The sequence below is a fragment of the Pogona vitticeps genome, chromosome 2 (assembly GCF_051106095.1).
Source record: "Pogona vitticeps strain Pit_001003342236 chromosome 2, PviZW2.1, whole genome shotgun sequence".
Lineage (NCBI taxonomy): Eukaryota > Metazoa > Chordata > Lepidosauria > Squamata > Agamidae > Pogona > Pogona vitticeps.
This window is the reverse complement of record NC_135784.1, coordinates 165,298,398-165,319,441: the sequence shown is the minus strand read 5'-3', so window position 1 is coordinate 165,319,441 and position 21,044 is coordinate 165,298,398. Positions and strand designations below refer to the sequence as shown.

General features: G+C 45.7%; 1 protein-coding gene across 2 annotated transcripts in view; it reads left to right on the top strand.

The window, feature by feature from the left end:
- The window catches only part of MAP3K12 (mitogen-activated protein kinase kinase kinase 12), a 130,075-nt gene extending 113,568 nt beyond the window's left edge, over nucleotides 1-16,507 (top strand). The window contains exons 11-14 of one of the 2 annotated variants that reach the window (XM_020784538.3): nucleotides 281-839; nucleotides 7,547-7,617; nucleotides 9,768-10,041; nucleotides 11,600-16,507. In XM_020784538.3, the coding sequence (XP_020640197.1) occupies nucleotides 281-839; nucleotides 7,547-7,617; nucleotides 9,768-10,041; nucleotides 11,600-11,698 (1,003 nt within the window). In that variant the 3' untranslated portion in view covers nucleotides 11,699-16,507. The remainder of the gene's footprint in view (nucleotides 1-280; nucleotides 840-7,546; nucleotides 7,618-9,767; nucleotides 10,042-11,599) is intronic. The other variant, XM_072991099.2, reaches the window with a different exon arrangement.
- Nucleotides 16,508-21,044: the final 4,537 nt, after the last annotated feature.

Sequence of the window (21,044 nt, the reverse complement as noted above, 5' to 3'; positions counted from 1 at the left end):
CTATTTCTCCCACAAGTTCAGGGTGGCTAACATTTACAAATAAAACAAAACAATAAACAGGTAATCAAAAAATCTAGTAACACAGCATGAGGCAAGCAAGGCAAGCCAGAGGCAAGAAGACCAGGACCAGCACTGGGTGCTGATATAATTAAGGGCCAATCTGAAATGCAGTTGTGTTTTAAAGGCCAAATGGGAAGGCAGGCCTCATTGCTGTGGCGAGCAACAGCTTCCCTCACGGACAGTTGCTGGGGCTCGGAATTACTGTCCTTCTTTACTGCAGGCCTGACATCCTGAAGACAGAGGTGATCATGGACCCCACCCTGCCACAGCTGGCCATCCCCGTGTGCCAGAAAGGACCCCCCTCCCCTGGGCGCAGTCGTCGGGCAAAGTCACGCTACCGCAAAGTCAGCACCCGGGGCAGTTGTGGGGAGCTGGTGGAGCCAGGGGGAGCGAAGCGCCTGGAGTCCTGCACCGCCCTCCGGGGCCTTCAGCACGACCTCCTGCTGCGTAAGATGTCGTCTTCCAGCCCGGACCTCATCTCCACCACTCTGGGAGCTGAGGGCCGCAAGGGAGCGGCTGGGCCCGAATCCCCGCCGGCAGAGCAGCCCCGCAGCGAAACACCGAGCGAAGATACTGCCTCCGTGCCATGTTCTAGCAGCCCTGAGTCACCCTCTTCCCGCCAGGGCGCGGTTGGGCCATCAGGGAAGGCGAGGCTGCAGCCGGGAGAGGAAGCTGAGCGCGAACAAGGACGGAGCAGCCGGGCAGGGGGAGCCACGCCACAGGCCCAGCACCTCACACCAGCGGCACTGTTGTATCGTGCAGCTGTCACTCGGAGCCAGGTAAGCCAAAAAAAGGAGTGTGGAGGAGGAGGAGGAGGAGGAGGCATCCTTCAGTCTCAAGAGACTATGGATACATGGTCTGAATAGAGGTCTTGCAAAGGAGGCCTACCTACCTACTTACCTACCTACCATCCTTCCTTCCTCCCTCCCTCCCTCCCTCCATCCCTTTTCTTTGTTTGCAAATACCTAGGTAATGCCTAATATCCTCTTAGAAGCATGAGGTGGAACTTGAGCTTACAAAAGCTACCTTTTTTGGAAATGTTACTTTCTGTAGTCCAGAAAATAATTTTTCCAAGTTCTCAATGGAACAGAACAAGATTCCCCGAGTTCAAGGAGGAGGAGGCCACTCCAGTACCCTAGGTAACTTCTCCCTTCCCTGCTCCGCATAGCTCTGACAAGCAGTCACAAATGATATATGATGGGCAGTCACTGTGGATGTTAATGCAACCCTCCAGTTGCCACTGATTACCTTATCTCCGTCATATCCACTTGAGGATGTGCAGCAGACTTCTGTTTATTTGTTTGTTAGTTGAACAGACTCTTCATTGTGACTAACGTTCAATGATACTTTTCCAAAGTGATTGACAATACAAAACCAATCATAACAACTTCACAGAAGCAGTCCAAAGAAAAATGAAACATTAGAACTGAAACTAGTGATCCAGACAAACTTTGAAAGATCATGGACACGGAGACTAAACAGAGTGCTTTGCATGGGATTATTGGAACAGACAAGAGAGAGTGAAATGTGTCTTGAGGCTGACTGTTTGTCTGAACTCTTTGGAGGGTTATCTCTGTGTTAGTGCTCTTTGTGTGACTGTAGCTGAGAGAGGGGTTACGTCTGAGAGAAAGTGAGTAATTGTCTTGGTTGGGGGATGAACTAGCTGCAACCAGTCTATACCCTGTTTCCCCGAAAATAAGACCTAACCTGAAAATAAGCCCTAGTCTGATTTTTCAAGATGCTCGTAATATAAGCCCTACCCCGAAAATAAGCCCCATTTAAGTGAAACCCCGCTCCTCCACCCTTATGCAGCAACCAGAAGAAGATGACATGACTGTATTTGAATAAGTGTAGATGGTTGTACATGAAAAAAAATAAAACATCCCCTGAAAATAAGCCCTAATGAGTTTTTTTGGAGAAAAAATTAATATAAGGCCCTGTCTTATTTTCGGGGAAACGCAGTAGCTCTACTCAGTGTCCTCATGAGTTCACAACCAAGGAGAATAAGCAGGGCATTTTACGTAGACCTTTCGTGGGGGAGCCTGAGTGCTGTGTCACGGTTCACAATTGGGCAAGAGAAATGAGTGTTGAAGAAGTAGCTGCAGTGACCCGCAACACCCGTGGTGTGTTTATCTTCCTGCCTAAAGCTGTAGGAGGCTACATCTGCACAAAGTGGAAGTCGGGAGCCCGACTGGAATGAAAAGATACAGCAGTTCAAAGCCCACCTCTCCACAAGGCATCTCAGGGGGCAAAATGAAGCCTTTCTGGATGGAGCTAAGAAGACTGTTCTTGAGGAGCCAGGGTTCAAACATACCTTCAGGAAAGAAGAAGAATGGCACATGCAAGAGGCAAGAATGTGGAGGAATGTGACACCGAAAATACGGACTGTCTCTAGAGCTAGAGATTCACTGTCGGGCCTTCTCCATGGACAGTCATTTTGAGCTGCTGGAAGAGGGGCGGGAGCCCCAGCCCCTCTCCACTGACGACCATTTAGAGACATTGGACACAAGGACAACAGTCTCACACCCTCTCCATGGAGGGTGATTTAGAGCTGCTGGAAGAGGGACAGCAGAGAGCATAGAAGCAACTGTGGAAGAGGATGCAGTGGGAAGAATTGTAGCCCCATCTTTGCAGTCCTTCTGCAAGCAGGTGAAGATCTTTCTCTTTAGGCAGGCTTTCCCTCCATGACTGTCTGTCTAACAGAGACTGTTAAATGGACTGTTGTGCCTTGTTGCTTTGAATGTGTTTTGGTGTTAATTTTGTTTACCATTTTTGGTATGGTAATTGTTTGATCCTTTTTTAATATTTGCATACTATTTTTTTGCATCTAAATATTTACTTTTAATAATGTAAGCTGCCTTGGATCCTCTTTAAGGAGAAAGGTGGGGTAAAAACATTTTAAATAAAATAAATAAGAGTTCCTATAGAGGAGGTGACAGGGAGACAGGCACTGGAAACAAATATGTAAGTGAAGCATGAGAACCTGGTACAAGGACCTACTAGTGGAGGAGAAAGGACAACAATGAAGCAGCAGGAGGGAAAGACACATGGATTCATATGTCTCTACCCCAGTGCACAGAGCAAGAGGAACAAACTAGATGAGCTTGAATTCTCAACCCAGGAAGGCAAATACTGTACAATTTAATAGGTGTTACAAAATTCTAGTGGGATGAGACTCATGAGTGGAATGTACAGATTGAAGTTTATTATTCAGAAGGAATATATAACAGGAAGGGGGGGGAAGTAGCACTGTATGTAAAAGATATGCACAACTGTGGTGTGGTCCAAGTGTTGGATCATGAAACACTGATGTAGAGCATGTGGATTGAATTCAAAGGAGACAGGAACAACAGTGACACTGTTGTGGGGAGGCTGCTACAGACCAGACAGGGGATTTATATGATGCCTTCCTGGATCAGATTACAAAATATTGAAAGAGGAGAGACATAATAATAACTGGAGACTTCAACTACCTTCATATGTGTCAAGACTCTAAAGTCCAACAAAATCCCCACTTGCCTTTCTGACAACTTCTAGAAGGTGGTGAAAGAAGCTGAGCTGTCCTCACTAACAGGAAAGAAGAGGTCAAGAAGGTGGAAACAGTGGGAACTTTGAGTAGAACTGGCCATTCCCTCCTCTAATTCATTATACTGAGTGAAAGAAACTCTAAGAATGGCATAACAGGTGCTCTGGACTTTAGGAAAGCTGATTTCAGTAAATTTAAGGAAACACTGGGCCCTATTTTGTGGTCAGAAATACTGTCCCTGATGGATGGGGGCTTCTTAAGGGCAAGATACTAAAGGCAAAATCACAACCAACTTCTATGAGGGGAAAAAAGTGGGAGACACCTGAAGAAGCAAGAGTTACCTTGTAAGGAGCTTTTCAGATAAGCTAAGATTTAAAAGGGGTATTGTGTAAGTAACAGAAAAAGGGAGCGGATCACTAAGCCAATAATTGTAGAGAAAAGGTGATGAAAACAAAAGCTCAAAATGAGCTCAGGCATTTGAGACAGGTTAAAAACAAATTTGCAGATGGCATCAAATTGAGAAAAGAGTTTTCAGCTATTTTTGAAGCAAGAGGAAGAACAAGAAAAGGGCAGCTCCACTGTGAAGAGGGAATGGAGAAATGGTAATGGAGGAGAGAGAAAAGGCAGAACTCCTGAATACTTGATTTGCCTCAGTCTTCTCCCAAAAAAGAAAGCAGTACTCAACCTAGTGCAGGTAGAATATAGGTAGAAGTGAGACTGCTACCAAGGAGAGGCAAAGAAGTGGCTGCTTTAAACTAATTTGAGTCTCTTGGGTGAGATTAACTGCATCCCTAGGGTATTAAAGGGATTTACTGGTGCAATCTAGGAGACTTGCTTGTAGTATTTCAGAATTTTTGGAGAACAAATGAGATCTCTGAGGATGGAGGTGGGCAATGTCATCCTTATTTTGCAAAAAGGGAAGAAATAAGACCCAGGGAAATATCAACTAAACAGCACGACATCAATACCAGAGAAGGTTCTGGACAAAGTCTCTAAATTATATTCTCACAGCTAAGCTAGTAAACAGTGAGATTAAAAAATGCTATTCTTAGGTAGATTTGCTGCTGGCTGACAGACCATACCCAAGTGATGCTCATCGGTGGTTCCTCATCATCGTGGAGAAAAGTGACAGATAAAGTACAGAAAGTGGCAACATCTTTATAAATGACTGGGATGAGGACATGGAAGGGATCATCATCAAATTTGCAAATGACACCAAATGGAGAAGCCTAGCTAATACTCCAGAAGACAGAATTAAGATTCAAGAGAACCTAAACAGATTGGAGGACTAGGCCAAAACTAAGAAAATTAATTTCAACAGGGGGGAAAAAGTAAAGTACTACATTTAGGAGAGAGAAACCAGATCACAACTATAAGATGGAGTGCAGCTGATATAAAAAGTGAATGCAATACTCATTTGCGTCAACAGAAGGAATAGTGTCCAGATCAAGAGAAGTAAATAGTATCACACTGTTTTGCTTTATTCAGACCTTATCTGGAATACTGTGAATAGTTCTGGTTACCACAAGGACACCAGCAGTCTGGCATTTGTCCAGAGGAGAGTTGACCAGATGGCCGAAAGTCTGGGAACCAAATCCTGCGAGAAAGAACTGAGGGAGCAGAGTGTGCACTTTCATTTCTGTTCTGCAGCTTTAGCTTGATTCAGTTGTGGAGCTGTCATACACAACAAGAACTCACCAGAATTGTCTCCTCCATTATCCCTTCAATCATGGAAACAACATGGTCTGAAGAAGGGGAGGCTGCTATGCCCAGGTATCCTCTCTCTGTGAAACCCCATTCTGAGTGGGGCTGGCTCCTGCTGTTCACCCTCTTTAGCTTCCATGATTAAAGCAGCAACAGAGGGGGCAGAGCTAGTTTATCACATGGGGGCATCACATACAAACTGGAAAACTGAATAGGGCTTTTGTCATTTTAACTTGGCTACTTATTTTGAGAGCATTCCATGCAGATCCCATTCATTTATCTAACCCTCACAGTTTTATTTAGCATTTCAACGTCCGTTTATCCCAAGTAGGTTATTAATAATTGTACTGGTTTAGTTGTGGGCTTTGTTAGTTTGAGCTGTGGCTCAACTCCTGTTGCTTATGTGATCACAGAAGAGCAATGGCACAGGTATTCATCCCTCGTGGCGTGTTCTCTTCTATAGGTTCAACCAAGCACTGATTATACAATCAGGTGCAAGAGAGAGCACACAAAAGACAGCCTGTGTGAGGCAAAAAAAATTGCTTCCGTGCCTCTGGATTGTCTTAATAGGATTTCAGCCTATGCCGTTGGATCCTTTTGTGTTCTACGTAGCAGCCTTAGAAGTAAGGGATGTTGTCAGTGGCAAAGTCTAGCTTTTCTGGAGGCAGCATCTGATGTCCCTCCTTGCAGAATGTTCTTTCCTCCGATATAGAACAAACACAGGCCTGACTTGGATCCTGATGGAAAGTCACTGCTCATCCCTACATTTTAAAGAGCCCTCTGACGGATCCAGACCTGCTGCACCTGGCTTTTCTCCTCCACAGAAAAGAAAGTACATGGCATACTTGAAAGCTCAGCCTGCATGCATGCTTCTAGGTTCTGACCACAGAACCGGGTACCAGCTACAAGCTGTGGAATCCTGAGATGAAACTACCTCTTCCTGGACAATGTGGGTTCCTTTCCTCCCACTTTTCCAATACGTTTTAAAAAGCTTGGTTCCCTCTTATTGCTTTTGTTGCAGGGTGTTGGTGCTGGTGGTATTGTGGTGGTGTAATCCCCAGGGTCATGCTGGAATGAAGGCAGAGCTTTGGATGCTGTGGATTCACAGTCTCTCCCAGTGCATCCCCAGCATGCCTCCTTTTCTGCCAGTGTTCCAGAATCAGATGAAACTGGCCGCACACCTTTCTGAAGTCTCTGGGTCATGAGAAGGAAATCTATTTGGAGATTTGCTCTCAGAGTGAAATCCAAAAACAATTCCTCTGGCCGAAATCCAATTGTGAATCCCAGCCATTGATACATTCCATTGATTCAATGGGTTTACTCTAGTTGGGTACAAGAGTTGGATTCAGGGCCTGTGTCATTCCTGCCATAACCTCCCAGGGGCCAGAGCACTGCAGCCTAAATTGAGGAAATTGTGTAAAGCAAGCCAATATGCGAGCACCACTCAGAAGCAACATTTCAAGGTATTTTGGCGTTGTACCTTCAAGGCTTAAGGGGTCCGTTTCAAAAATGAAATACTTGTCCATTAAACAGTGTTAGGAATCTTATATACTTTCTGCCCCCACATACACACACAACAAGCATTTGAGAGCCAAATGTATTTTATTACTTGTTTTATTTATAGGCTGCCTTTCTCCTGATAGGGGGACCCAAGGCAGCTCACACAATTAAAAAGGAACAGAATTTAAAACATAATAAGTTAAACATTTAAAAAACAATTAAGCGATATGCTCATTAAAATACATGTGAATAATTAAAAGCAAGTAAATATTAAAAACTATCTGAACTCGAAGAAGGCCTTCAAGGATTCTGTCATGGTTGTTTAAAACCTGCCTGAAGAGCTGGGTCTTCAGCTGTGGGTGGAAGGATAAAAGGGAAGGGGCCATCCTGAAATGTAGACATTGGAAGAAGCCACATCACCATCTCAGTCTGTGTGCGTGTTTGCCCAGTTAGACATTTGGGATTCTACCAAACAGCTGTTCAGGATGGCACTCAGTGGTGGCTAACGGGGGTGCTATCTGTGCACTCTTAATGGAGTTGTCTACATTGAACTTCAACACGTCCGCGTGCATGAAGTTTCGGATTTGGGCCTATAAATCTTGCAGCATTAAATATGTTAACAAAGAATCCTAGTTCACCAAATGTTCTTTAAAATAGCTGGCTGATGGTTTGGTTTGGTTTGGTTTGTTTCCCCCACATACACACGTTCAGTCAAACAATGATCATGACATGATTTTTCTTTCTTTCTTGACTTAGAAGCGTGGGGTCTCCTCAGAGGAGGAAGAAGGTGAGGTCGACAGTGAGGTAGAGCTTCCCCTCAGGCAAAGGTGAGTGCTTTTGTAGCTTTGTGCCTTACATTGCTGAACACGTTTAAGATAGCTCAGCGATTTAGGTATCTGACTGAGGAGCCAGAGGTGAGGCATTCATTTCCCTGCTGTGCAACCCAGGGGAGCCAGCCTATGAGTCCTTGGGTCCCAGGATGCCTCCAGAATAAGGGAATGGGAAACCACTTCTGACTGCTTTCTACCTAGAAAACCTCGAAAGGGGCCATCATATGTCAGAATTGACTTGACAGCACACAATTACTATTGTTAAGACTGGATAGTTTAGGGCCAGGTCTCTTTGAAAGCCTCTTCGTAAAATCTATCTTGGTGCAATACTTTTGGGCAGTGGTAAAATATAACTGTGGTTGTTTCTTTTGTGCTATGGGCATAGCCAGTATTTGAGAGAGTATTCATCATAATCCAGGTTACCAGATTTTCAGAATGCTGCACAAAGTGGCTAACAAAAACCTTTTAAGCACTGGCTGCCTGTGGGAAAATGTGCTAAATAATACATTGAGTCAACCTAGGGATTTGTCTGTATTTTTCCACTTAAGGGGCATTCATGAACACAGGATAAAGTGCTGGGGAATCTCACATGTGCTGCCTTCAGTTGTGTCATGGAAGAATTGTGGGGTTTAGAGAGATCAAAGGAATCCATACACTTCTTGAAGCCATTTAATATTTGTTGGGTTTGAGCTGCAAAAAGGCTTGTTAACCATTGTTTCCCCTGCCGGCGCATCATGAAAGGTTGATTTCCCCATCGTACTTAAGATACACATGTATAGGAGTGTAATTTTTACACACTTCTGTTAATCTGGATTTTTAGCAACAGCATAGATCAATAATTAGGGGACTGATCACTGAGGTTCCTGTTGACGTCTTAGAATCTAGAGGTCATTGTGGAGAGGAGGAGGAGAAGGTATTGTGGAATGGGAGGCTTTGAACTGGAAAGTGTTCATCAAGACCTGTGTCCTTTTCCATGCCCGGCTGCCTTCAGTTAATGGGGCTTAGGATGGGGGGGGGGGAACATGCCCTGCCCTCATCCAGCTGCTTCTGGAGGTCAGAATCAACTCTGGGGGGGGGGGAGAGGAAGGGATGTATGGAGGGCCCCTTGCCCTCCTTTCCCATCTCAGAGCCAGCTTCATCTGGACCCCAGAGGATTCTCCTTCTTCCTTCTGCCCTCAGGGGCAGTATCACAGTCATGCCTGCTTTGCCTCACTGCTGCCATCTTTATACATACTGTCAGGTTTGACATTGGCTGAGACACTCCACTGCCAGAAGCAACGGATCAGATAGTGCTTCTCTCCCATGTCATGTACTGAAGTTGGTTGGCCTGGAGGTTGAAGCATGTTTCAACACTGGGGATGGACAAGTGTTCTCCAGGACACCAGAGGCGGTAGGCTGGCTAAGGGAGACCAGGACAATTCTGCCACACAGGAGCACAGCCAGGAAGGCCCAGAGGAACAGCTGCCATAGGCTTACCATCCCTCCATTACCTTCATCACTTGAGGCAGCTGCCTCACTCTGCCCAATGATAGAGTTGCTTTCCTAGCCCTCCTTCAGTGTAAGAAGATGTGATCCCCATCCCTAGAGAAACGTAGCCCATGCTTGTCATGTTGCAAAGCTCAGAATCAACAAGGTAAGCCCAGCCAAAGGCCAGATCAGCCACTGATTCAATTTCTACCTGATCTCACCATGCATTGTAATCTGGTCCATCTGTTGCAGTGCTTCCCAACTAGGGGTCCCCATATGTTCTTGGACTGCAAATCCCAGAAGCCCTTGCCAGCACAGATGTTGGTGAAGGCTTCTGGGGGTTGCCGTCCAAGAATGTCTGAGGACCCAAGATTGGGAACTACAAATCTAGGGGGTCTGGCTTGGGTCAGGCTGCTGTGGAGCAGCAGAGGAACTGAGGGAAGCAAATGATTAGGGTGCCATGCGTGCCTTGAGCAGAGTGACTTGTCATATCTCTGGAATGGAGGTGCCTAGCAATCTCCATTGACCAAGTACCATTCCTGGCCTTGCTACCAACTTTCTGTGTAACTCTGCATCCTTCCCTAGCTGTAACAGAGCCCTAGCCACCCATGGTGGACCGAGGGTCTCCATTATTCCTCTCTTATGGACGAAATTCTCTCCCTCCCTTTCCCTCTACCCAGGTGGCCCCAGGCCATGAGCAAACGGCAGTCCCTTTCCACCTTCAGCTCTGAGAACTTCTCCGATGGAGATGGGGAGGAGGGCACTGCCAGTGAGGGCACCACCGCTTCCCATAGCGGGGGCACACCTGACGTGGCCAGTACTAACACGGATGAACGCCTGGACGCCGAACGCTCAGACGACGACATCCTGGGGCATTCTGACGGGCTGTCCGAAAAGGAGGCAGCCATTCGGCTCGTCAAACGCCAGCTCAGCACTGAGCAGAATGCGGCAGAGGTGGGTGCAGGATAAGAAGGAGGTAGAGTCTGCGGGGCCCCAGGACATTAGGTCCCAGGGCCAACATGGCCAGTGGGGAATTCTGAGACCTGTCATTTTAAAAAAGAAAAAGAACTTTGTTGTGTTCTGGCATGGTAGCTGGGGGTGTTCAGATGCCTTTGAGGTGACCTGCCCTACATTCCTCCAGGCCTGCTGCCTCTATTGCTTGCTTCCTGATTATTATTCACATGGACATCCAATAGAGGTCAGCAACTTGCAGATATTCTCAGACTGCCACTCCCATCCATCCTGGCCAGTGTAACCAGTACTGAGGGTTGCTGGGAGTTGCACTCCAGCAACATCGAGCAAGCCACAAATTGTAAGCTCATGGGGGGCAGCTCCTGAAAGGGATCAATCTTTTTTTGTTTTTTGTTTTTTAGGATTTATCCTTTCCTCAGGCTTAGGGGGCTGCAGAGAAAGATTTTTAAAATGTATGGGCTATTTCTGGTAAAAAAATTAAAAAATAAAAATTCCAAATCAAAGAGAGAACAAAGTCAGGTTTCTGGTGACCAAGAAGCCTGACATTTATACACCATCACTTCCAGCAGTAGTAAAATAAATTATGCTGTAGAAAGCAACCAAGTGGCAAAAGTGCTTTCTCTGCATAATGTATAAGGGTCTGTTTTCAGTTTTTAAATCTCGAAATACTAAGAGGCTTGGGTTTGAGTCCCCTTCTCAGCCATGGAAACTCGCTGAGGGTGTGGAACTGGTAAAAACACTCCTTAAATATCTCACTTACCTTGAAAGCCCCTATTAGGGTTGCTGTTAAGTGGGTCCTGGAGTCCTCTCCCTCACCAAATGTGACCAAATGTTTGAATGTCAGAGCCATGCCAGATGAGACCAGAGACCCCTCTTGTCCTGGCTTCTGTTTCCATAAAGATGGATCATCCTCCATGAGGCCCAGAAACAGGGCGTTACGGCGCCCCCTATCCTTCTGCTCACATCCTCGGAGGGAGGAATTCTGCTTCCCATACAAGATACAACCTTTAGGACAAGTAGTGACTGGTTTTGGTTTTAATTGCTTGTAAACCACCCAGAATCATGCTTTGGCACTAATGGGACAGTGTATAAATTAAAGTCAGTCAATGGTTGTTGTGGGCTTTTCGGGCTCTAAAGTCAGTCAGTCAGTCAGTCAGTCAATACATACACACACACACACACACACACACACACACACACACACACACACACACACACACACACACACACACACACACACACACACACACACACACACACACACACACACACACACACACACACACACACACACACACACACACACACACACACACACACACACACACACACACATTCCACTCAAGTTCCCCTTCTTAGATGTCCATGTGTTGGCGACCAGTGGTAGCAAATTTCCTTTCCACTGTACAGTACATGGTACGCCTTACACACACCCCTCCCCATTGACCTGTATTCCTCGTACAGCCCTTCTCCTGCAAGATTTTTCCCAGGAACAGGTGCTTTCACTTTCTCTCTCTCTTTTTTCCAACTCCATTCCCAGGACCCTGCTGTCTATGAGGATTCGGACTGCGACAGTGCCGAACTGGACCACTCAGGCAGCGGGGAGGGGCAGAGACTTCCGGACATACCCAATTTGTGATCATCACGTCTGCCCAACTTTCCTCCCTTTCATGGGTTGTACAGATAACCTGCCCTTCTCTCTGCCTCCTTGCACCACCACCTCCTCCCCTCCCCAGATATTTATATAAATAATCTATAAAGCTCTATATAAATCTATATTATCTCATAATCTCTGGAAGGAGAGCCAGCACGCCTCGTCGTTTCCGCCGCTGCCGCCACCGCCCTCCCTTCTTGTTCCTGTGTTCTCTTGGACTGGCTGGGGGTGTGTGGTTCGCTGAGGGTCCCTCGCACACATCAGGGCTTGCTGTTTTCCCTTTGGACACCTGGAGGCAACCCCACTCTTGCCCACAAACTTGTGCGGTTGGCCCTGCAATTCGGCAGGAAGGCGTGCCATCGACCCCTAGGCAGGAATCGACTCCTCCCATTCTGCTTCCTCTCAAGCCCTGGACATGGCAAGAGCCAGCCAAGGACCAACCAGCTCCAGCAAAGCCCGATGAGAGCCATCAGTGGTCCCAAGGGGCAAAGATGCAGAAAGAACACATTGGTTTGGGAAGCCATGCTCTGGTCCACCAAAGGAAGCAGCGAGATGCATCTGTCGAAGGTGCTCTGAAGGCCCTTCCGCAACATCCGGGCTGGAGGGATGTGCGTCCCGGGCACCAGCCAGTCTCTTGAGATGGACTCATTGCATGTTTGGGCCACAGTCAGCACGGAAACTCCCCGCCCCCCCACAAAACCAAAGCTTGAAAATCAGTTGTTTCCACACCCCAAGTGTAACCCCTTCCTAGAATTAACAAACCAAAGCTTAAGTGCAGAAAAACCAACTGTTCTCAACACAGAGAGAGGCGCATGCTCCTGTTCTTGGCAAGTACTTTCAGAGCCCAATAACTACAGTATCTGGTCCCTTCCAGCACCCACTCACCTGTATGTCCCCTACACAAACACCCACCCACCCACAATGTGGCTCATCCCCTATTTGGGGGGGGGGGGTTTCTGCTGTCTGCTGGCACCAACATGCACTGCACTTTTTAAATTTTATGTTATGCTATTTATTATTTTATAATGAGGAATGTTTACATTTGCACTTAAATGTGTGTCGCTGTCAGGTGGTTTTGTGTAAAGGGAGGAGTAGGGCAGGGCGGAAGAGCCAGGGGCTCAAGGGAACAGGAGAGGAAGTATGTGAGGGGCAGGAAGCAGGGGGGCAGGATTTGCCCTGCAAGCCTGCTGCTGCCCAATCATTTATGACGTTTAAAAGGAGAAAGGGGAGTTCGTAGCGTTTTACTCTTGGGAGGGAGAACAAAGTACCCTTTCTTCTTGGTTTCTCAGGTGAAGGTCTCGGCTTGAAGAAAGATTCCCCACCCCCCACCCCTTACAAATATATTTGTTGCTTATTTGTGTTTGATAAACCCCAGGGATGCCAGGGTTTAGGTCAGGTTAAGTGCGGGAATGAATGGATGGACAGGGAAAGAACATCAAACCATCCTTGCCCCAGTGCAGAAAGGAAATCTGGTGGGCTGAGCTGGGCTAGGGTGTGAGCAGGGTCCTCAGACATGAATTCTGGGATCAGTGTAGGTCCTCTCCTGTTGTGATAAATCAGTAAGTTGGACTTGAGCCCCTGGAAAAATGACTCCTTCGAAACTCTTCAGTTCCCCCAAAGGAAGTTGAACTGGTTGAACTCAGAAGGAGTTGTCCGTGCTCTTTTCCACTCTGTGGTAGGACGAGTCCTGGCTTGCACTGGACTCCTCCCTTCTGGTCTGGTGGAGCTCCAGTTTTGATGTTTGCACCTGTCAGAAGCAGAGATGGGCAACTTCAAAGGGTACAGTCTTCCAACCCCTTCCTGGCTGGTTATAGGCCACCCTCACCTTCCTGGGCAGACTGAGAAGCAACCAAAAGGTATCAGCCAGTATTGATGGGAGTTGGAGAGGGGGGACTCTAGCTCCTCATCCCTGTTCAGGTGCCCAACCTAGCCTTGCTAGAAGGTCACGTTATCAGGCCGAAAAAGCTGGGACTTAAACCCACTAGGTGGGCTGATTTCAGATCTGTATAGCAGCTTATTTATTAACATCTGCCAAGGACCTCCTTTCCTCTCTCCCTCTCTCCAACTATTTATTCACATTTTCCAGTACTGTAGTGAGTCCAAGGGCTGTGAAAAAAAAGATGTGTTCCACCTTTATCCCTTGGTGCGTGCCCTCTGACTGTCATGTTAAGACCCCCATGGATCAGTGGGAGGGATGCCCTGGTGCTAATTCTTTTCAGGCCACAATGGGTAAGGGTTGCCTTAGATGCTGTCCCATAGACAGCATAGTCTACATTCTGATCTGTAACCAGAGACACCCCCTACTCAGTGGAAGGGGAATGTATCAGCTGTGGGAGACAACCGTGAGCAAGCTTTGTGGTGGTGCTACACTCTACTTTTTAGTAAACATTGTTCAAGACATATTCAATCCACCAGAGATCAGGTAAGATAGTCATGGGTAGATGGGTGAGCTGCCTTCTCATCCTGGAAATCCAGATGCCACCAGTCATGATTGATAGTGCTAGATCAGAAAGATTATGTTTTAAGACAGGCTACAGCCTCATCGAAGTCCTACTTTTTGTCCTCTGCCAAGTTTGGGTGCTGCTGCTGAAGTTATGTAATGCTCACTGAGAAATGTCTCCTAATATCCCAAACCCAGGTCTACCACTACACTCCTTTTGCTTAGGGGAGCTGCAGTAAACTATCTTTTTACTACACCACTAACTCTTTAGGTAAGCTAACAGGCCCAACCAGCCAGGCCTCTCCTCTACTGTACTGCTAAGTCCAAGGAAGACCTGCATGTGGCATTTTTGCTCTCTGCAAACCTCTATGTATGCCTGTACAACGTGGCTTTGCCATGCAGAGTGAACGTTATGCAACATCTCACATCTTGTAAAATCCTAGCTTTTGTTGCTGGGAAAGGGAAGGAGACACTTTTAAAAACCAAAGGTTTGTAGAGAAATGAAGGGAAAGAAAACTGTGAGAGTGAGGTGGATTGGTAGTTCTAACAAGGTCAGAAACAGACTCTCTAAACAAGCCACCATAGGTGACTGAACCTTTAGCACGCTCTTAACTATTCTCTGCAATTAGTGGAGAGAAAAGGGTCTCTAATATGTACTTCTGATCCCAAATGGCAAAAAGGGGGTGGAGGTGATGGTGGGCATCAGTCACACATCACCAATATCTGTGTGGCCTTTTCTTAACCTGCCAGCATAGCTATGATGTGTAGAGAACCAAGTTCCTGCTCAACCAGACAGCCTAAGCAGGGAGTGAAAATCTATAGCATGGCGTAGCCTGAAGAACGGGCCTTACTACGATCCCTTGAGTCTTCTGAGACCATTTCCACCAGCCAAGTGAAAGCAGTCAAGTCAACTAGGAAGCCCAGGAAAAGTGGTTTCGTCTTCCAGGCCTGGGCTCAGTTACAGGCTATTTCAACAGACTGGGGGAGGGGGTAGAAAAAAGCTGATTAATTCCCAACAGGCCAGAGGAAGAGCGTTGAATCTGCCAACTCTGCAGGAGGGGCACCAGATGTAGCCAAGCCAAAAGGAGTTGCCATCAGTTTCCAGCAGGTTGTCCTTCAATACCACAAAGCTAGTCCAGCCACAGTTGCAGACTTCTCCAAGACACACCCTGGGCAACAAGCAGAGGGATGCTAGCAGCTCCCACATGAGAGCATTCTGCCAGTTTATTGAGCAGGGAGAGAGATTTCACTAGAGCTGGAGGAAAGACAAGACAAAAGGGGGGGTGGGGTGGGATTTGCAGTTGCATCTGCTGATGGAACAGCAGGACAATCAAAACAACTCCCACCATGCTGTGACTCAAGAGCCTTGATGGCTGTTGCTAATAAATGTTAGACCTACCTTTTCCTGAAGGCATGTTGCAGGGCAGTAATCAGTTGTATAAATTCTTCCATTAAAACTCAATTAAAGCCAAACATAATTTTAAAAACCATTCAACACTTTTTGAATAGGTCCTCACTGGTCCCTCTCAACTAGTCCAAATGGAATAAATAAAACAATACCCATATGTAGACATATTAGCAAATAGTGGCCTTGGCATTTGGGCAATGAGGGTGCAATGACAAAACCCTGCAGCAAAGTAACACAGAACCATGACTTGGGGTTAGAGCAAACTTCATACAATCCCAAGATCAAGCACTGGCACTTCTAGTTACAGAATTCTGAGTAACACAGCAAGGAAAGACCAATGTTTTGGGGAGAGCTGCTGTTAGTCAAAGGAGCTAGTCCTAAAACAGTTGGTCTGACAGCAAAATCTGCACTGATTGATTGGGGAGAAAGGTCACTTCATTTGACAGCTAAACTATCATTTACCCAAACTCTGCTCAACAGATGAAGAAAGTGCTTCTTATAAATGGCACATTCTTTACTGAAAGCCCACCTCCTTTGTAGATGGTAGTTCTTCTGGATCTGTTTGATGGCTAAGCCCCTCTAGCAATACTAAGCTTAACATCAACCCTTAAGGTCTCATTAGACTTGTCATGGCTACATCTGCACCCTGGCCCTCACAATCAAAAATTTCACAGAAGCTCACCCTGGAAAGGTTGCCCTGCACAGCAAGCATGGTACACAGCCCCATCCCTGACAACTCCCAGCTCAGTTTGTCATTCTTCCTGTGGAAGGCAAGTTCTCAGTCCCTTAGGTGAAGCCATACATCCTATCACACTTTGGATCCCTGTGTCCTCTACACTTGTTTTAACATCTACCCTTGTAAAATAGATCATGTCTGTATGGTAATAACATTGCTAGATGAGTTAATGGCACTGCAGATTTCAATTAAAGATCATTTTGTATTCAATACTGGTGTCCTCTTCATGTAGCTTTGCAGTTTGCTCAGACTTCAAAACACATGTTGTTGGGGACCGGACAGAGGGGTGAGTGGGTTGTGTATACTAAAGAAAAATAAGACTGTCCAAGAGATGTAAAGGGAGATGTTTAATTTCTGCTCACTATAGCCAAGGTTCCTAATTTCAATTGTCCTGTATTAAGTTTGCATGGCTATAAAGATATGCCTGAAGCAAAGGTGATGCCAACTACAATACTGGAAATTAGAGGACTGATTAGGATGACAGGGAATAGGAAGTTCCAGCCAATTCCTAAGGCAGTTCGGTAGCTGGAAAGTACCAGGACTAAAGTCTACAATATTCCGTGAGTTCTGGCTCTATCTAACAGTGACACTGACACCTTTTGAAATGCTTTCCTGTTATATTTTGGATCTCATCAATGATGTGTGCAAAATATGCTTAACCTGTTATTAACACAGATTTTTCCGCAGGTTCAACCTAAGAAGTCCACTACACTGTTTAGCACCATTGTTGAAGACAGGGAGTTTAGCAAGGAATTCATCTCAGATAGTCCAAGGGGGTGTAAACTTGTGCTTTTCTCCTGCTTGTCCACCCTGACCCAACTGCATGAAGCCTAATTGGATCCAAGCACATTTGCCAAAGCTTTAGCAAAGAGAGGGAAAAAGCTTCAAGAGTGCCAGTGGGAGAACAAACCTAGTCTTCTGGAGTATCCTGGTCTTTCCTCTACTCTCTTCTGGTGATACTGTATTATAGGCATGGTAGCCCTTTGAGAGGCACCTTATACAGAGAACAATAGGCAGGAAGACTACCAGTCCCATAATGACTTACAGCTTCCAAAGAGCTTAGTCCCTGCCAAGCACTTTGTCTGTTCTGTCTTCATAGATTCAGCAGCATTCACCACCTTGTACAATTACAAACAACCGTGAGAACTATGATTTATTTTCTATAATCCACAGATGTCAAGCTGGGGAAATTTCTATAGACTTCTGGGGACATAGTCCAATAGTCCCATGCCTATGTAACATCCTTACATTGAAAAGAGGAAGAGGAACTGGTCCCTGCTACATTCAAATGAAGAAGCCACGTTTCCATTTGTTGTTCAGTCGTGTCGGACTCTTCATGACCCCATGGACTAGAGCACGCCAGGCCCTCCTATCTTCCACTGCCTCCCGGAGTAGTGTCAAATTCATTCTGGTAGCTTCGATGACATTGTCCAACCATCTCGTCCTCTGTCGTCCCCTTCTCCTCTTGCCTTCACACTTTCCTAACATCGTCTTTTCCAAGGATCCTTCTCTTCTCATGAGATGGCCAAAGTATTGGAGCCTCAGCTTCAGGATCTGTCCTTCCAGTGAGCACTCAGGGTCGATTTCCTTTAGAATTGATAGGTTTGTTCTCCTTGCAGTCCAGGGGACTCAAGAGCCTCCTCCAGCACCACAATTCAAAAGCATCAGTTCTTTGGCGGTCAGCTTTCTTTATGGTCCAGCTCTCACTTCCATACATCACTTCAGGGAAAACCATAACTTTGACTATTCGGACTTTTGTTGGCAAGGTGATGTCTCTGCTTTTCAGGATGCTGTCAAGGTTTGTCATCGCTTTCCTCCCAAGAAGCAGGCATCTTTTAATTTCGGGGCTGCTGTCTCCATCTGCAGTGATCATGGAGCCCAAGAAAGTAAAATCTGCCACTGCCTCCACATCTTCCCCTTCTATTTCCCAGGAGGTGATGGGAGCAGTGGCCATGATCTGTTTTTTTTATGTTGAGTTTTTTGCACTCTCCTCTTTCACCCTCATTACAAGGTTCCTTAATTCCTCCTCACTTTCTGCCATCAGAGTGGTATCATCTGCATATTGGAGGTTGTTGATATTTCTTCCGGCAATTTTAATTCCGCTTTGGGATTCCTCCAGTCCAGCCTTTCACATGATGTACAGTGGGGTCTCAACTTACGAACGGCTCGACATACAAACGTTTCGACTTACGAACCGCTCTCATAGGAATATATGGACTCGACTTACGAACTTAGATTCGAGTTACGAACTCTTTTTTTTCCTTTTTTTAAAAGCTAAGTCATCTTAGGTTAAAAGGAAAAAAGGAAAAAATATCCCCCTCTAGTGGCAGAAGGCGGAATAGCAGCTTCCCATTAGTTTCTATGGACGAAAAGAGCAGATACAGATTAAATGGTTTTCAATGCATTCCTATGGGAAATGCAGATTCGACTTAAGAACTTTTCGACCTGAGAACTGCCTTCCAATACGGATTAAGTTCGTAAGTCGAGACCTCACTGTATTCTGCATATAAGTTGAATAAGCAGGGGGACAATATACAGCCTTGTTGCACTCCTTTCCCAATTTTGAACCAATCAGTTGTTCCATATCCAGTTCTAACTGTTGCTTCCTTTCCCACATATAAATTTCTCAGGAGATAGATAAGGTGGTCAGGCACCCCCATTTCTTTAAGAACTTGCTATCGTTTGCTGTGGTCCACACAGTCAAAGGCTTTTGCATAGTCAATGAAGCAGAAGTATTTTTTTTTAAACTCTCTGGCTTTCTCCATAATCCAACGCATGTTAGCAATTTGGTCTAGAGTTCCTCTGCCCCTTCAAAATCCAGCCTGTACTTCTGGGAGTTCTCGGTCAACATACTGCTGAAGCCTACCTTGTAGGATTTTGAGCATAACCTTGCTAGTGTGTGAAATGGGTGCAATTGTACGGTAGTTGGAGCATTCTCTGGCACTGCCCTCCTTTGGGATTGGGATGTAGACTGATCTTTTCCAATCCTCTGGCCACTGCTGAGTTTTCCAAACTTGCTAGCATATTGAGTGTAGCACCTTAACAGCATCATCTTTTAAGATTTTAAATAGTTCAACTGGAATGTCATCACCTCCACTGGCCTTGTTGTTAGGCAAGCTTTCTAAGGTCTGGCTCAAGGTCAGCAGCCACACTATCTGGGTTGTCCAGGACATCGAGATCTTTCTGGTATAATTCCTGTGTATTCTTGTCACCTCTTCTCTATGTCTTCTGCTTCCGTGAGGTCCCTACTATTTTCTTTATTATGTTCATCTTTGCACAAAAGGTTTCTTTAATATCTCCAATTTTCTTGAACAGATCTCTGATTTTTCCCTATTATTTTCCTCTATATCTTTGCCCTGTTCATTTAAGAACGGCCTCGTGTCTCACTATTCTTTGGAACTCTGCACTCAATTTTCTGTAACTTTCCCTATCTCCCTTGCATTTTGTTTCCCATCTCTTCTCTGCTATTTGTAAGGCCTCACTGGACAGCCACTTTGCTTTCTTGCATTTCCTTTTCTTTGGGATGGTTTTTGTTGCTGCCTCCTGTACAATATTACAAGCCTCCATCCATAGTTCTTCAGGCACTCTGTCTACCAAAGCACAAACTAGAGCAGAAAATCAAGGTCATGTTTGGTTTAGGAAACTGGGCGGCAGCCATTTAAGTTATCTCTGACATCCAGGGATATGCAGCATAGATTGCATGGAAGTGATGAGAGCTGTGTGAGACTCCAGAAGATCTCAGCTTTCCATAAATGAAAAGCAACTTTAATGGGCAGATCATGTTTCGCTGTTGTGAGCAATACCTGCCAAATGAAATTCACAGTTTTCAAGAGTGTAGTGTCCTACTTGGCCCCTTACCCTCTACAAGAAGCTCTTAAGATTAATCATTCAAGTGTGCAGTTTTAAGAGTTAATGTTTTTCTGGTTACATTCGTTTTCTTCCCATATGTGATGTATTTTTGCACTGGACACAAGCCAGGCATTTACCTCTCAGAGAAGGATCAGAGCACCAACAGATCTGTTTGGATCCTTTGAAAGAACATGAATAATCTTAAAATTAGTTAAAGTAGTATTGCTTCTCTAAAGTAGCTGAGGAACAACTGTTATTTGGGTCAGGTCTACAATGATTCAGAGATTTTAAGCATTGTCCAAATGAACACTGCAGCTGGATGTTCTCTCACTCAAACACATTGGGGGGATCCAGCAAAAAGCACTGCAATTATGAATATAGCAATGCTCCAAGGCATGTGATACTGCAGAGTTCAGGCCCAGAGTAGTGCCTTGGTCAACTCTTATTGGGACCAGGCAGTTATGGCTTTAGTTTCTTCACAGAAGTGATGCCAAATACTTTGGATATTGCACTGAAGAAAAATTAAGATGTCAATTAATCAGTGTGTGATATTGCCAGGAAAACTGTTGAGGGTGGGAAGAATCACATCGAATGCTCAGTGAAACCTAGCACCACTCTGACAGACCATATTTGTTGGCCAGATTCCTCTGAAATAGGTGCTTGTCCTAAAAGGAAGGTAGCAATGCAAGTCAACCAAACTGACAACCTGTTGAGTCAGAAAATCACCTCAAAGCCCTCAAGAAGTAGACGTCTAAAGACTCAAGGTATTTTGCGCACTGCCTTTTTACAGACACAGTATGCCAAACGAGTACTAGATGGGCATCTTACATGTCTGCTTCAGCACAACTAAGGAACCTTTGGCCCTTCAACTACTTTGGAAGTCGAGATCCCCTAGCCA